This window comes from Pithys albifrons, chromosome 11 (assembly GCF_047495875.1).
Source record: "Pithys albifrons albifrons isolate INPA30051 chromosome 11, PitAlb_v1, whole genome shotgun sequence".
Taxonomy (NCBI): Eukaryota; Metazoa; Chordata; class Aves; order Passeriformes; family Thamnophilidae; genus Pithys; species Pithys albifrons.
Window position 1 is genome coordinate 3,833,270 of NC_092468.1, and position 16,327 is coordinate 3,849,596.

The 16,327-nt window shown below is 52.1% G+C and overlaps 3 protein-coding genes across 3 annotated transcripts in view; 1 reads left to right on the forward strand and 2 right to left on the reverse strand.

The window, feature by feature from the left end:
- Window positions 1-19: 19 nt before the first annotated feature.
- ESPNL (espin like) lies at window positions 20-8,158 on the reverse strand. Its single transcript, XM_071566850.1, has 6 exons — window positions 8,100-8,158; window positions 5,947-6,301; window positions 4,979-5,795; window positions 2,273-2,412; window positions 2,039-2,191; window positions 20-1,971 (listed from the first exon to the last, which is right to left on the reverse strand). Exons 1-6 carry the CDS (start codon window positions 8,156-8,158, stop codon window positions 742-744), a joined length of 2,754 nt encoding a protein of 917 aa, XP_071422951.1. The 3' UTR covers window positions 20-741.
- SFT2D3 (SFT2 domain containing 3) lies at window positions 4,975-16,265 on the forward strand. Its single transcript, XM_071565981.1, has 3 exons — window positions 4,975-6,500; window positions 8,836-9,074; window positions 13,560-16,265. Exon 1 carries the CDS (start codon window positions 5,043-5,045, stop codon window positions 5,661-5,663), a length of 621 nt encoding a protein of 206 aa, XP_071422082.1. The 5' UTR covers window positions 4,975-5,042; the 3' UTR covers window positions 5,664-6,500; window positions 8,836-9,074; window positions 13,560-16,265.
- WDR33 (WD repeat domain 33) overlaps window positions 9,094-16,327 on the reverse strand; it is a 70,465-nt gene continuing 63,231 nt past the window's right edge. Inside the window, exons 20-23 of the mRNA XM_071565982.1 lie at window positions 13,757-13,932; window positions 13,537-13,629; window positions 12,162-12,347; window positions 9,094-9,734 (exon numbers count right to left, since the gene is read on the reverse strand). Coding sequence (XP_071422083.1) covers window positions 9,511-9,734; window positions 12,162-12,347; window positions 13,537-13,629; window positions 13,757-13,932 — 679 coding nt within the window. The 3' untranslated portion in view covers window positions 9,094-9,510. The remainder of the gene's footprint in view (window positions 9,735-12,161; window positions 12,348-13,536; window positions 13,630-13,756; window positions 13,933-16,327) is intronic.

Sequence of the window (16,327 nt, forward strand, 5' to 3'; positions counted from 1 at the left end):
TCGCCTCCCCAGAGCCCGAGTTACGGTCAGCAGCGATGGCAGAAGCGTCACCCGCGGCGCCTCCACTCCCACGCCAGGTTTTCTCCCCCAACCCGCTGCAGCCCTGCCAGGACTGCGACCCGCCTTTCGGGGGTGCTGTGCGGCTGGGCTAAGCCCCCTCTGCGAAGTCGCTCCCGCTCTCACCAGCGCTCCACAGCCCGACCGGCCCGCGGGAGAGAAGCGGCCACGTCCCTATGCTGCGCAGGGACACGCCGAGCGACACAGGATTAGCCGGGACGGGCGGCACACGCTATTTTTAGGCGGCACCTGGACACTGCTCCCTGCTCTTAAAGGCACCGCACGGGCAGAGCCGTCCCCGCCGCCCATCCCCGTCGCATCGCGGCGTTGCAGCTTTTAGTAAAGACTCCCCTTCGTGCGGGGGTCGGCTGGGCACCGGGCCGGGGGTACAGGCTCCCACAGCATCCCCTCTCCGCCCTCTCTGTAGGGGGGGTCCCCGTGCTGTCCCTCCGCCCTCGCCCGGCAGGGACTGCCGGTGCCGCTATAAATATAGGTCGTTATCTCACTCGACGGCTGCCGGGGGCCGAGACACCCGACCCGGGGGAGGGATCGATGTGCCAGGGCGGGCCCCCTCGCTCAGCAGCTTTCTCCATCGCCCCGGGAAACCTCGCTCAGCTGGAAGAGAACCGAGGTGGTGTTTATTGCAGCCCGCGGCATCCACAGGCCCCCGCAGCCCCCCCGGCATCACTCCTCCAGTCTGAAGATCTCGGCTTCTTTCTCCTTCCAAAAGGCAAAGCTGCGATCGATGTAGCGGCACATCTCCTGCCCCTCCTCGCCGGCCTCCCCCCGTCGCTGGGTCGGGCTGTGCGAGGACCCGAAGAACCGTGCCTTGATGTCGTCGAAGCCGTCGCTCCAGCCGCGCCTCCCGGCCGCGATCTCGTCGGTGACGGCGCGGTGGAAGGCACGGACTGCCCGCCAGCCGTGCCGGCCCAGCTGCTCGAACACCTCGAAGCAGAGCAGGTGGCGGCCGCGGCGCTCGTCGGGGGGCAGCTCCTGCTCCAAGATGCGGAAATAGCCCAGCATGAACAGCTCCAGAGACAAGCTCTCGTACTCGGCCGGGCCGCCCCCCGCTGCGGACACGAACTGCTCCGGGGACAGCAGGGCGCGGGCGGGGGGCGGCGGCGGAGGGCGGCGGGAGGCGGCGTCCCTCCAGTCCTCCAGCAACTTCTGGAGAGCCGCCCGCTGCCGGTCCAGGCGGGCCGCTCCCCACGCCCCGCTGCCCGCTGTGCCCCGAGGGGCCCCGGTAGTGGGTGGAGGGGGCGCGTAGGCAGAGCGTCTCCAGTGGCTCAGGAAGAGCATCACGATCCGCTCCTTCCTCAGGCTGCCCCACTGCGGGGCCGGCCCCGACCCGCCGCCGTCGGAAAGCGCCTCCTCGCAGCTGATGCCCGAGTCGCTGGCGGCCTCGGCCTCTCGGCGCCCCGTGGGCGCTGTCCCCGCCGCCCCCCAGGCGGGCTCGAAGGCGCCGCGCAGGCTGCGGACGCAGACCCCGCACTGTCGGATCTCCCGCTGCGCCAGGCTGCCCGCCGGCTCCCGGGGCTGCCCGCGGACGGCGGGCTCAGCGGGCTCGGCGGGAGCGGCGGCGACGGCGCGGGGGCCCCACGCACCCTCGGCGCGGGCCAGCAGCGCGGCCAGGCTGCTGACGGCGCCGGCCAGGCGGCCGCACCACAGCGGCAGGGGCTGCCCGGGCGCGGGCGGGGGGCTGCGCACCGAGATGCTGAGCAGCGGCGCGGGCAAGAGGGCGCGGAGCTCCCGCACCAGACGCCGCAGCTCGCCCTGGTAAGCCTCGCCGCGCCGCCGCAGCCGCAGGCTTTCCACCGCCCCCTCCAACTGATGCAGGTCCGCCTCGGTCAGCAGCTCCCCGAAGGGGCCCAGCACGGCTTGGTGCGACGGCGAGAAGCTCCAGGAGCCCGCATCCTGCGGAGACTCGCGGTTAGCGATCCCCGAGCGTCAGCGCCCCCTCCCCGCCCCGCGCTCCTCGTACCTGCCCTCCAGCAGCCTCGTCCTCCAGCCGGGCCCGCAGCCGCTTCACCATCACCTGCCGCTTCCACTCGGGGATGAGCCGGCCCCGCTCATCGTGCGTGGGCACCAGCGAGTCCGCGTCCGCCTCAGCGGGGTCCGGCCCGGCCACTCCGTCCTGCGAGGATCAGAGTCACGGGGGGCTCGAGGGCTGCGGCGGCCGAGAGGACGGGGACGGCAGGCGCAGCCAGCGACGTACCGGGTGGGCGAGGAAGGGCGCGGGGATCCCGGCCCGCTGCGAGGGCTTGCGAAACTTCAGCTCTGCCGTCACCGACCTGCTGGGCTCCATCCCCCGCCGGGCCGGGCGGCTCTGGGGACAGAGGCGCGGGTCTCCTCCTCCTGGGGTAGGGCAGCAAGGGGATGTGGGTCCCAAGCCCCACAGGCGTGACCAGCTGAGGGGTGACCCCACACATCACCCCGGTTCTTGCGGCGAACATTCCCCAGGGAGACCCCCGGGTGGGTCTGCTTCCCTCAGAGGACGGGGCGGAGCTGAGGAGTGCCTGCTGCCCCCTCGCCCCCAGGGGTGCTCTGTAAGGCCCCTGCAGCCAAGGACTGAGCCCAGGGCCATCTCATGGCCACCTGCCCTTCTCCGGACATCCCGTCCCCCCGGCCTGCCCTCCTGCTTCCTGGAATGATGTGCCGCCATTTTCCTTGGACGTGCCCACTGCCCCAGCCCCAGCGGGGTCTTACCTGCCGTGGGGGACCTGCTGGCCGCTGGGGACCTCTGCCGAGCTTAGGAGTCAGGTCCTGCCAGCCACCAAAGCTGGGTGCAGCTGCACCCCCAAAGTCCCTGTGGGGAGCAGGGAGCAATGTGGGGTGGGAGGGGAGGCCAGAGTGGTCAGGCAGCCCTGGGGAGGGCAGGGGCCGGGGCTGCGGTGCTGGGGCAGGGCACACAGGCATTGAGCGTTGTATTAATATTTGATGGGGCATCGAGTGGCATCACCAGGGCTCAGTGGGTGGAACTGGCACTGTTCCTGGAGATAATGGCTCGGTGACTTGGCTCCAAGCCTTGTCCTGCTCCTGGGCCATTGGAGAATGGCCGAGGCTGGGGGCAGAGGGAGTCTTTTGCACTTGCTGGCACTGAGGGCAGGCTCTGGCAGTGGGTGGGGGATCCTCAGCAGAGGGATCTGTTACTGACGTTTGGCCATGTTTGTGTTCTTCCCCTCCACTGCCATTCATTATATATGGCCAGGATGGCCTTGTGGGGCTCACTTACATGTGAGAAATTTAATCGAGAGGCTGGAATAAAATCAAGAAGCAGCAGATCAAAGCCTGTAAACACCGATCAACTGGCAAGGATCCATTACAGATGCAGCCTCTCCATCCCGCCCTGGCTCTAGTGCTGGCTGACATCCGGCTCTCCTGGCGGAATGAGGCAATGCCATCGAGAAACAGAGCTGCAGTGCCAGTGCAGGTTATGCTTTGCTGTAGGAGAGGGGAATTTGCTGAAGGCTCTTTGGCAGGTGGCTGTGCCAGGACTGCCTCCCCCAGCCTGGAGAGCTTCCCCTGGGATCACAGCCCTCCACAGTGCAGAGGTGAGGAGGGTGTGCCCCAAACCTCCATCTCGGCCTTTTTCCTCACCCTGCTCCTCAGGAAAGCGGACACTGCCCCCTTTGGGATCTGCTCAAAGAGTCCCAGATGACTCTCCCTTTTGCCTTGTCATTTCTAACTGATCCTGCAGGCCAGCCAGTAGGAGACTGATTAAATCTGGGAGCATCCCCAGGGGCTGTGTCCTTGCAGAAGCACTGCTCCTGAAATCACAGAGCTGTACTTTGTTGAGGGAAGCAAGTAAGAGGGACTGGGAAAAGTGCTCTGTTCCTGTTACAAACAGTGCTTGGAACAGATTTCTCTGCACAGCTGGACAGCTCACAGAGCAGTAAAGGAGGGCAAAAGGGAGCAGTCATTGAACAACCCAGGGGAGAGAAGGAATGACCCCACCAACCCTGCATCAGGGCACTGGCTGCAGACCCAAGCCCTCCTGAGCTCTATTCTCTGTCAAAGGCTGCACGTGAAACAGGAGCTCAAAAGCCACACAAAAAGCAGGGAGCAGAAGGACAACACTGCTGTATTTCTGCTGCAGTGCCCAGCCAAAAAGCTGCAGAAACGAGTGGTGCTTAATGCTGCCACCTCCCTATTCCTCCTTGGGGAAGGACAAGTGCCTGGTTTTGCTGCAGACTTACCCTACAGGGTTCTGAGGAGAAATTCAGGAAACAGAGCAACCCTGTAAGCTCTTCCTTCCTCAAAGAGGAGAGCAAGCATTGTGGAACTGCTCAAGTAGCTTTTTTTTCTCCAGTATGTGAGAAACTTATGAACTCTGCCCACAACAGGGTGACAGCCTTACTAGAAGATACTTTAAACTGTTCCCTAGTTAGGTGCTTGTAGAACAAAACCAGATATAGTCCAGACAACAGACAGTTACAGTGGCTACACAGCTCTGAGACCCTTCTGACATTGTCTGGTGTCACAGGACAGTCACTGCAGCCAGAGGGACTCAGGGACACCTGGATTCATAGAATCACAGAATCAGTTGGGTTGGAAGAGACCTCTGAGATCAGCAAGTCCAACCCTTGATCCAACCCCACTGTGATCACCAGCCCAGAGCACTCAGTGCCACATCCAATCTCATCTTAAAACCCCGCAGGGACGGAGAACCCACCCCCTCTCTGGGCAGGGGATTCCAATGCCTGATTGCTCTCTCTGTAAAGAATTCCTTTCTAATATCCAGCCTGAACCTCCCGGGCCGAGGCCCCGCAGCGCCCCCCCCCCGCCCCTTCCCGCCCGAGCCCTCACAGCCCTCTGGCCCCGCCCCGCCCGGCCCCGCCCTCTCCTGGCCCCGCCCCGCCCTCTGCCCCCGCCCCTCGCTCCCAGCCCCGCCCCTCTGCGCACGCGCGTGTCCCACACGCACCTGCAGCCGCCGGGCAAGATGGCGGCGCGGTCGCGATAGCGCCGGTCCCTGTCGCGGCCCTGCCATGGCGGACCTGGGCCGGCAGCTGCACGAGTACCTCGCTCAGTCTAAGGCCGCTGCCGCCGCCCCCAGCGCGGGCCCCGCGCCGCCGCCCCTGGGCGACTCTCCGGCGGAGGCGGCGCCGAGCGGCGGGCCGCGGGCCTGGCTGGGCGCGCTGAGCCCGGCGTGGCCGTGGGCGGGCGAGGCGGAGCCGTGTCTGGCGGGGCTGTCGCGGTGGCAGCGGCTGTCGGGCGCGGCGCTGTGCGCGCTGCTGGCCGCGCTGTGCTTCGCGCTGGCCGCGCTGTGCGCGCCGCTGCTGCTGCTGCGCGGCCGCCGCTTCGCGCTGCTCTGGTCGCTCGGGTCGCTGTGCGCGCTCGGGGCGGCCGCGCTGCTGCGGGGGCCGGCGGCGCTGCTGCGGGAGCGCGGCCGCGGGGCAGCGCTGTACCTGGCGGCGCTGTGCGGGACGCTGTACGCCGCGCTGGGGCTGCGCAGCACCGCGCTCACCCTGCTGGGCGCCGCCGCTCAGCTCGCCATCGCCGCCGCCGCGCTGATCGCCCTCCTGCCCGGCGGCGCCGCCGGCCTGCGCCGCTTGGCAGGGCTGCTGCGAGCCGCGCTCAGCCGGCAGGGCAAGGCGCTGCCCCTGTGACAGCGGCCGGCCCTGCCCGGGGGAGTCCGGCTCTGCCCTGCCCTGCCCTGCCCTGCCCTGCCCAGGTGGGCCCGGCCTGGCCCTGCCCGGGTGAGTCCGGCCCTGCCCTGCCCGGGTTATCGCGGCCCGGCCCTGCCCGGGTGAGCCCGGCACGGCTCTGTCAGGGTGATCCCGGACCTGCCCCGGTGTTCCTGGTCCGGCCCGGCTCAGGTGAGCCCTGCCCTGTCCCGCTGTGCCGCCGCCTTGGCGGGGAAGTGGCCGCGCCAGGGGGAGTGACTCGCACACGGACTGAGACCCTTGGGCTCTCGCCGCGGCTCCGAGGCGGGGAGCGCCGCCGCCTCCTCCGCGTCCCGTCGGGTTTTCCTCGCCGGTTCTCCCGGACCAGCAGCCCCGGCTGGCGGTCCGGAGTGACCCCGAGCAGTGCCGACACTGGCCTTACTGCAGTCAGCTCCACAGCCACGGCCTGGAGTCGCTGCACCGCCGGTGGGAGCTGGCAGCGTCCATCCCCCTGCCCTGCCTGCAGGATGGCACCGGTGCTGCTGCCGCAGCTGCTGCGGACCCCGAGGGCGACCGGAGTCGTGTCATTGTCACCTGCCCCGTGACCGAGGAGCGGCTGAGCCGGGCAGGGCTGGCGGATCCTGAAACACGAAGATGATGTCGCAAAATCTGATCAAGTCTGGGGGACCACGTACAAAAACTAACTGATATTACCTCATTTTGTGCTGAGCTCTGCACTCTGAACACACTGTGGTTGCTACCTCAGAGCAGTGGTGAATAGGAAGACTGTGGCCACTGAACTGCCTTTCTCTCTAAAAACCACCTGTAAAATACCATGCAGTAAGTGAAACTTTCCTGGGGCTGTGGGTCTCAAAGACTGCCCATAACTGTAAGGGTGGGGTCTTTCCTGCATGAGGATGAGAGAATGAAAGGTGCTACTATTAATTAAGAGCCTTGGCCTTTGCAGGTGCCTTAGAGCTGCTGTAAGGGACCAAATCCTCAGGCTTTAAAAGGGTAGCTTCAGCTCTTACAACTTTATTTTGTATCTATGTGTTTTGCTCTCTGAACCGGGGCAAGAATTGCTTTCCTGTCACAAGATGACTGTCAAAAATAGATTTGCTTGTAACTGGAGCTCTGTTTCAGTGCAGACACTGAGCTGCCTTAGGAAGGTGCTGAATTCAGGGTGACAACGCTGGGTGCTCCAGTTTGGGCTGTGCTGCTGGACTGGGAAATGGGACCAGAGCCAGGGAAGCATTTGTGCCTCATGGACAAAATACAACCAAACACTGCAATACTCACCTGCTACCACTACTAAAGTTTTAACGTATTCACCAAATGCTTTTCTGAATTAAATTGTTAAAGGGGGCACTTAAATGTACACAGATTGTTTTAATAAAACTATTTGTGTCCAGTTGTCAATACAGACACTTCGCTAATGGTTACTTTTTTTCCCCTTAAAAATGTAGATCAGATTTACCTGATTAACATCAAATTAGAGTCTCATTTTTTACAACTTCTAAGCTACAGTATATAAAATTAATTTTATTCCTAACAACAGTATAAAATAAAACCAATCTGAGACAAGGTGGAGCTCTAAACTCACAGGTAGAGCCTAAAATTCTACATGCAGCACTGTTAGAAGAACATGACCTGAAGAATACACAAGTAAATTCCCATTAAATAATTGTGTCTATTTCCCAGCAGTAATGGGTCAGGGTATGATGGACTGGGAAGCTGCTGCTGTCTCTGTTGCTGTGACCTAAGAGTTTGTACAAAAGCTGGCTACTTATCAGGTTTCCTTAGGCCTTTCTGAGCATATTTAATGATCAATAAATATTTCAAAACTTTAATAAAAAGGCTGCTCCTTGATGAAGAATATGAGTTATACCACTATGGCACTTGGTGTTAAGGAATGAACCACCTGTCTGAGGAAATACAAGTTGTCTAGGGAAAGCTGGGTTTCTATAGTTATGTACACTCTAACTTATTTTGGTAGTGGTGTGTGGTTTAATTAAAGCCTAAAGCTCATCCTCTAAATTAGCCTCTTAAAAATATCCGGGACTTCCTAACAAGAAAACAAAAAAGGGCAAACTTTCTTCTTTGCCAATGACTACCATGAAAACTTCAGGACAGACTCTGACTCTGACACATACCCAAAGTGACCAAAGCCCTTCTGACAGAGCTAAAAAGCATTTTTTTTACTCCCAAGGGAGAAACTGTCATTATCAGATGCATCTCAGATCTTTCCCTGTTAATCTTAAGACCATTCTGTCTTTTCTGAGCCTTGTAACAAGGATTTTATGGGCTAATGATCAGCTAGAATTTTCAAGTGCCATTTTATACACTACAGATTAAAAACTAAGGAAAAAAGCCCTACTTGTGACTGACTGAACCAAGAGAACAACAGTTAAGCATCTGTGCTGTGAGGTCTTTAAGTACTGTGAGAACTTGAGCCAGTAAACCTGCCTGTATGAGGAGTCAGCTGCAATAGCTGCCATGGGTCACTGTGGTGTTGCAGCAGCCTCCAGAACTACATTGGCTTCTATCTTATTATAATGTGGAATTCAAGGCAGGAGAGGGAAGCCTGGTAGTGATTTTTCATTATGTGTTTGATGTTATGTTTCTAATGCTGAAGCTTTCTGAGAAAGTCTGCAGAGTAGGTACTGACATGGTAACATTTTCACTGAAGCTCTAGGTAATTAAAGGAACTTTTTGATAACTGGCTGGCTGGAGATGATTAATATGAATGATTTGTGGGGAAGACAACTCGTGGTTGGTAAGCAGCTTTATTACAAAATGTGGGAATTGGGAATAACTATTACTCCTCATTTCCCTCCTCTAGTAAATCCAGGTAACAATATCCTAAAGAAAAAGACACTTAAAAATATTAATATGGAAGTGATGAGCTATTGAAGTTGGCACTTCAGCAATTAATGCACCCGACTGCAGAACACCCACAGCTTTAGGCAATGTGTCATACAGCTGCTGTAAAACATACCAGTCAGGCTGTTAAACTTCTTTATTTCTATAAACAGATGCTGTTTTGAACAAAAATCCTTGACTCACCCAGGTGAAGACAGTATTTGTCATGATGTCTGTCTTGCAAACCAGGTTGTAACTCACACTATGTCTTTGACAACTTGTTCTAAATGGTGTTCCATGTTTTCTCTTTCAGGATGGCAGACCAGCAAGCAGCAGTGATTGCCTGCCTGTGTTTTGGAATTTGACCATCAGCACCACTTGGAATCTGCAGACAGCTGTGGCTAAAGGTGAAAGTGAAAGCTCTCTGTACATGATAAACCAAAAATCTCAGAGTCAGCTCTCAGTATTTTAACTGGCAGAGATTTCAGGAGGTAGTTCTGTTGCTCCATCTGAAACACAAGTTTGCCTAAAGACAACCCTCTGTAGTAATAGGTAAGTAAAGAACCACACACTGTGTTGATTTTTTGTTAACTTTTGCGCAAATTACATTCTGTATTCATACAAAAACAATGTAACTCTTTGACAAACTGTACATATAGAAACAAGGTTCTGTCTGGAGGTGAACTGAATTCTGTGGAAGTGCTCCATGTCCCCCAACACTTAAAAAAAAATTCCAGCTTTTCACAAAAGAAAGTAGGCAAGAAAGGGAGGGAGATGGAAGTGGAGAGGACAAAACAAGGCTAGCTACAACATCGCAGCTAGAGGCAGTTGACTGATTTAGGAAAAGACCCCTGTTAGGAAGTAATGCACATTCAGTTATCCCAGTTAAGAATCCAGGTTTGTGGTGTTGCAGATGACTGAGTCTAGAGTAGCAGTCCATTTAAATATTGTCTCAAAAGGACTGGGCATAACCCAGTCAAAGCCTCTTCTATCGTCCTCTTCCACCCCTCGATCCTCCTCTCCGTGACTGGCCGGAGTTACTTCCTCTTCCCCAGTTGCTTCCGCTCCTTCCTCCTCGAGAAGGGTTGTTGCCTCCCCCTGGGCCTCCCCCAAAGGCCTCATCCCTGTGGAATCCGTCATGGTGCTCTCCATCTAAAGAACTCGACCTCCCAGATTTTGGTGTTCTCTGTGAAGGTCCTGAATTTCCTCGTCCTAAAAAAGGAAGCACAACCAGTTACTGGTGTAAGTCTAAACTGTGCCCCTTCCCAGACCTGCCACACATTAGGATGGTTCTGATGGGGTGTCATCATTCACAGACCACATGTAGCTGAGACCTGCAATTTTATGCCTCCTCCCTCTATACAATTTCCTTACATGTCTTTAGTGTCACCATTACAATGCAGAGGATGGGCAGCAATCATTAATTCCTTGGAAGTTAAAGGAGGTTATAGTTGATACAGTCAGAACTGTGATAGTCAGCGTGTCCTCCAAACTGCCAGACACTCCCAGTTCTTGTGCTTCATCTGTGGTTCCCTCTGGTTTTATTGCAAAATACTTTATTTTATCCTAAACAAAGACATTGCACTGTTGGCAAGTTGAGACAGCTGAGGTTGATGGTGAAGGTAATGAGTAACATTATTGTTTCATTCCCTTTTTTCCTACAAATAATGCAAAAATGCTTTATTTTACTACTAATCAGAAAAAAAACTATACAAGCTCTCACTGCCAGGAACAGGATTTTCTACTTCTCACAGCTGTTTTTGGTTTTGATATGTAAATGAACATTTAAAAAAACCCCACCTCAATTCATTAGCCTAAAATAATATGCAGTATTTGGAAAAAAAAATTAAAGTAACCTTGTTTTATGGACACACACTACAGCTAAACCAGGGTATTTTTGCTCCATGTTAGCAAGAGTGATTGTTTTTTGACTGTGATTGGTTCTGTGTAAAACAGACCAAATTATTCCATAGAGTTTATAACTCATGAAGTGTTGATCTTTAGATGACTTTCCTAAAAGGTGGCACAGCCCATATATGAAAAGGTATTGGTCATGGTTTGTTAATCAGGCTCTGTGCCATCGTTCTAAATTTTCTGTAGCACATTTTGAGTTAATTACTGCACTTAACTGTGCTTGGACAACAATTGTTTTAACTTCAGTAAAGAATCTGAAAGTTGGCACAAATCATTACTGAAGCTGGGGAAGGAATCCTTAGAGATTTGATAGAGAAACACAGCATGCAGTTAGGGAAGGATAAATATTGATAGAGAGGGAGTTTACCAGCAGAGTTTTATTCAAAACATCTATGAAAGACTGATAAAACCTTCTGTTAGTACAATATGGGAACAACAGTCCATGCAGAGGAGTGAAATGCTATTAAAACTGAATGAGCTTCAGGACAATGGTAGGAGAAGTGGGATGGAATTCAGTGGCTTCAAGGACAAAGCTGTACAGCAATAAAAAAATCAGCTGCAGGTTGGCAGCTCAGCATCTGGAAACAACTGAGAAGGATCTTTGTCACTGACAGTGGGTAGTCCATGTGAGGACATTAAAGAAAACCAACATTTAAAAACACAACAGAAGTCCTGAGATTGTTAAGTTTGGGCTAATGGGATGATTGTGAAACTGCCACACACAGCAATGGGCTCTGAACCAGCTCCTAACTCCAAAGAGAATGTGGTTTGTGGGTTACAGCAGTGTGTGACTGCTGAGTAATTAGAGGGGACTGTGTGACATGAGGAACTATTAGGAGAGAGTGGAGAAAACAGAACAAAACCCATTGTAGAAATCCATGGTTACACATCTCGAATAGTGTCTGCAATTTGTAGTTGCCTTGTTTAATTTAGAAAAGGGTAATTTAAAACTGAGAATAGTATATACAGAGATAACAAGGATAGTAAAAGATACACTTATAGAGAACAACTAAACAGATCAGAGCTCTGACTTGGAGAAGAGCTGGTTCAGGCTGGAAATGGTGGAGTTCAGTGCAATCAGAGGTGGCATTCAGAAATAACAGGACACAAGGCATCAAATACAATCAGTGAATGAATGATAGGCACAGATCAGGAGAAAACATTTTCCTTGCTTTTTTTCTTTCAAAGCATAATCTACTGCAATTAAGTTTTAGAGCTCTGCCCATTAAGGCTCTGGATATCAGAAGTTGGTATGATTCTTAAAGCAATTAGGGAAGAACACAACAGTTAACTGTCAAAAGCCATTAAATATAAAAATAAGTCACTGAACTACAGATTAGGTTGAGAGAACATCTCAGGGACGTATCACTACAGGCCTGGTGTTCTTGTATTTGAGTTAAAGAATGATAGCAGAGGCATGAGCATTAACAAATAACTGAAAATGAGGAAAAAAATGCTCTTAACGAGTTTTCCAGCTGGAGTGAGTAACAGGGAGCCAAACCCGAACTGCTTTTGAACAGGACAATAAGGAAGAGGATTCTGTAATGCTGGAGAGAAGATGTGATGTCCCAGAAAACCCCTCTGTTCTTACATTCCTGTAAGACTGGTACCCAGCTGGTGCAATCAGATATTTACTAGCTCAGCTTTATCCCCGCTAAACAGAGAAGCCCAATGTTAAAAACATGCCAGTTTTATGTGAGGGTTTCAGTAAAAGGGGCTTTTTACCTTTGCCCCTCTCCTCTGGAGGGCCACCTGGAGCATCCACGTCTCTGTGGTCAGAGGTGCCTGGCCCATCATGCCAGAGGCGTTTCCGTGGTGGCAGCGAGGCCATGTCCATCCCCTGCAGTGAGGAGGAACGTTCCCTGCTGGCTGGAGAGTGTCCCTCGTGGGGAGGGTGATCTGGGCGAGGACCTGGGCACCAAAACACAGCATAATGAGTAACGTTCATTGGGTCCTTAGTCCTCGTTTTTGGAGGCATAAATTTACATACTGCCCACACTATCTGGCACACAGTTTTAAGAACAAATTACATAAAGCTTCCTGTCCCATTTTTTTGTAAGAAATCAAAGGTAAAACAGGTTTTGATGGAAAAGAAACATGTGATAGATATAAAGTGTTCTTTTCTGTATATTTTCCTAATTTTTGAGGCATTCATTTATTCATGTGCCATTTGTGCTCATTTTTTTCCACAACATTCTACAGCTCAGTTTTGCCCCATATGAGGTTGCCATTAGTAAAACAAATGCAAATACCAACAAGCTGTCAGACATTGTAGCTGAAAACATTATTTTTGCAAGAAAAAAAGATGCCAATCACGTGAAAGATTGCTGTTGGCATTCATATACATCTTAATAAAACCCCACATGAAATGTGGTTCAGTCATCCAGCAGAGACAACTGCCCAGGCAGTTCTGGGTTGTACAAGAACTCAACTGAAAATCAAGACTTTGAGGGCACAATCATTTTTGTTCAGTAAGACAGTTGTATTTAGAGTCAGTTAAATTCTGTGTAGTTCCTTTTTCCTAAATTTAAAAGACCAAAGAACTATGTTTGGCTTTCCTCATGGTGAAATACTGGTAATGAACATAAAAGGTTCAAGACAAGAGGTGATTTTTAAATTTTTTTTTTGTAGTGGTCTGTAGGAAGATGCTGAAATAAATTCCAGAACCAACACTGGACAAACACCTTAAAAAACTCAGAGACTCAGTTGAAGGGCTCCTTGGCCCTTCTCCCCTTTCTGTTCTGTTAACCCTCGTGGCTGGGGAGGGGGCAGGCCAGGGCCCCAGCCAGCCCTGCCCCTGTCCCAGTTCTATTGGTTAAGGGACCTTTGACCCTGCCTTTCCCTCAGTTTTCACCCAATCCTGCCAGACCTGGGGACCTCCCCCAGGACGGGACATTACCTGTGGTTCCTTGAATAAACAGATGATTCTCTGCCTTGCAACTGCCTGGAACTCTTGTCTCTCCCTCCCTTCTCTGCCCCCATGGAACAAAGGGGATAGCAGGGAAACCCTTCTCCCTTTCCCTCCATGAAGAGACCCTTTTCTTTTTAAACCTATAGTGGTCATATTGAAGAACTCTACAAACCTCACCAAATTTTTTACCTGGTTCTCTGTTTCCATCCCAGGATTCTGGTTTCCGCCCTCCTTCAAAGCGTGGAAATTCATCTGGAGTCGGGAGCAAACCCTTCCGGGCTCCTGAGCAGGAAGAGAAGAAGGGGACAGGAGTGAGAAGAGACATTGCATTGATGAAAATACTGTCTGGCCAAGAAATGCCTTTCCTTCCTCATCCTGGCATTTCCATGAGGAAGAACATTCCCCTCACCTCTCGGAGCACCGCGCCCTCGCCCCCGACTGCCGTGGTCCCGTGGGTCCCTTCCTCTGGAGTTCTCATCTGGAGAGTCAAAGGCATCATCTGGCCCAAAATCTTCAGGACCAGGAAAGCCATCTCTGCCCCTGGGTCCCCGGCCCTCATGTCTTGAGGGTCCTCCTCTTCTGAAGCTACAAAAAAGAACATGATACAAATGTGGGGTTTAGGTAGAATTGAGTCAGCTTCAGTTTCATAATCAACTCACTTCTGAACTGTTTCACTTAATGCTACAGCACACAGAGTTAGTACTAGAACAGGATTTGTAGGTGGAAAAGTGCTCATTTTCTGCCTTAACTTGATAGTAATCTTTGTAGTTTCCCACTCATACTTTTTTTCTGTTGATTGTCTTGGTTTCTTGTAGAAGGAAAGTATTGTTAAACATACAGCATTCATTTAATGAAAAGGTGTGGAAAAACAGTGATGATAGATGTAAGGTGAGGTAAGGCAAGGACAATAATTTCCCTTGACTGTGGTGGCCTTACATTCCCCTTCCCATTTTGCCTTTCCATTTTTGTGATAAAACAAACTGCAAACATACAAGCAGTGAGAATCATGGCTGTAACAAAATATCCCAGCATCTCATTCCTACTGATTTTGATTCTTTTGCTGGAATATTCTCTTTTTCATTCCATTCTTGAAAGTTTACTATTTTAGCAAATGCATCTCCAGTGCCCTTGGCTCTGCAGGGACAGTGAGGACTGAACAGTGCCCAGTAACATTCTGCAACCTGAAGGGCAGTTTATCCAACTGCAATAATGAAGAACTTTGTGTTGCAAAATGTAGTTATGGCACTGAAGTTGATAACTGCCTTCTAGTAAGTACCATGGCATCTTGAGGAATTGGGTACAACTGGGTGGTTCTGCACCTCTTTTTAACTGAGTACAGTTCCTCCAGCGCCACACTGAGGAGCCTGGACAGCTCTGGAGAGGACAACAGCCCTTACTGACCCCTCAGTGCCATGTCAGGTCAGCCTGCAGATGGCTGTGGGAATAACTGGCAGTTTTGTTTCTGACATGACCAGTTTAAACACCTGGAGTGCCTGTAAAGCACATCCACGTTCTGTGACGGCTGCACTTGGAAGGTGCACTCCAGCCTCACTCACAGGCCAGGGGCTCTGCAGGGTGTTTGGGTGGTGCTGAGTCCTCACCGAGCCACCCCACCCTCAGGGACAGCACACAGGGTGGAGCTCTCCTTGCCCAGCTGCAGATGGCGCCCCCCTCCCTGCTGCTCCCAGTTCCAGACTGGCCAAACTGGAACACCACAATATTCCAGCGGTGCTGGCTGTGCAGCGTCCCCTTCCCCAGCTCAGTAACGACACAGTGCATCCTATTACAAGCAAAACTTTAGATACTTTTATTTAGAATTTTAACAACATTAACCTTTTAATTACAAATTTAAATATTTTAACAGTAGTCATAACACAGTACAATATTTTTAAACTTTTACATTGTTTTTAATAAAAAACAATAGGTCTGTCTGCACCTCCCAGAAAACAAGCACAATACAGAGAGGAGGCTGCTGTGCCTGTACAGGTACAACAGTGAATGGAGGAGTGCTGTGTATGGATCATGAACCATTTACATTAACCTGGATGGTTTAGGAAAACAAACTGAACAGTTTCAGGTACAAATGGTTCAAATAATCACAGAGCAATATTGTTTAGCCTTGAAACAGCACAATCCTCTAGATGCTTTTTAGGGGGCCTCCCACTTAAATACTGACATGGTGTGATTTTGCTTAGCTTGAAAATTACCAAGATTTGCAACACAAGGCCCTAGGGCTGCAGGAACAGGGCCTTTCCTATTGCTTTCAGGCAACTTATGGACAGCTGAGGTTTGAAATCTACTACACCTATGCCTGACAGGGCCACAGCTCCTGCTGTTGTGTTATGGATATCCTTATTCACCTTTTCAAATCAAGTCACATTAAAACCCTGCCCTGCATCAGGCTCAGCTCCTGTTTAACTGCTCTCAGATCTTCTTCCTCGAGGCCTAGGACCTCACTGTACACACCTACACACTGCAGATTAGCAGGCAGCAAGAGGCAGGTCTCTGCAGCAGTAGCATCATGTTGATATGCACAGGTAGAGTAAGAACAGGACAGGGATGAAAAAGGACGGGAAATCAGAGAGAAACACGTACACACATTTGCCTCTCGTGCGTGATCAAACCAGTTACAATCTGAATTCCAAACCAAGTCAGCTAAAGAAGTGGTTGGGATTAAGTCCACCACAGCATCTGCAGTAAATGGCACCTTGTTCACCTTCATTCCAAGAAATTCATTGGGTTTACAAGCACAGTGAGCCTTTTAGAGCTCTGTGCCAATTCCTTTCAAACTCTGGACAAACACTTGTACTCTGATAGCACACTCGTAGTTGAAAAATCAGATTGACAGGTCACAAGGTTCTTGTTTCCCTTGTGAAACTTATTGAAAAATCAGGACCATAATAAAGTATTTTCCAGTGCCTAAGCGTTTTCAGTGTAAGATCTGAAAATCTCTACTGAGCTTCTAAAAGTGTTGTCTGCT

Excerpts from the sequence above, each read along its gene's own strand:
- SFT2D3 (XM_071565981.1), top strand. The coding sequence starts at position 5,043 with ATGGCGGACCTGGGCCGGCAGCTGCACGAGTACCTCGCTCAGTCTAAG.
- ESPNL (XM_071566850.1), bottom strand. The coding sequence starts at position 8,158 with ATGGCAGCTATTGCAGCTGACTCCTCATACAGGCAGGTTTACTGGCTC. Across the intron at positions 6,302-8,099 it reads TACTGGCTCAAGTTCTCACA|GATCCGCCAGCCCTGCCCGG; the intron begins GTACTTAAAGAC and ends TTCGTGTTTCAG. Across the intron at positions 1,972-2,038 it reads ACGAGGCTGCTGGAGGGCAG|GATGCGGGCTCCTGGAGCTT; the intron begins GTACGAGGAGCG and ends GAGTCTCCGCAG.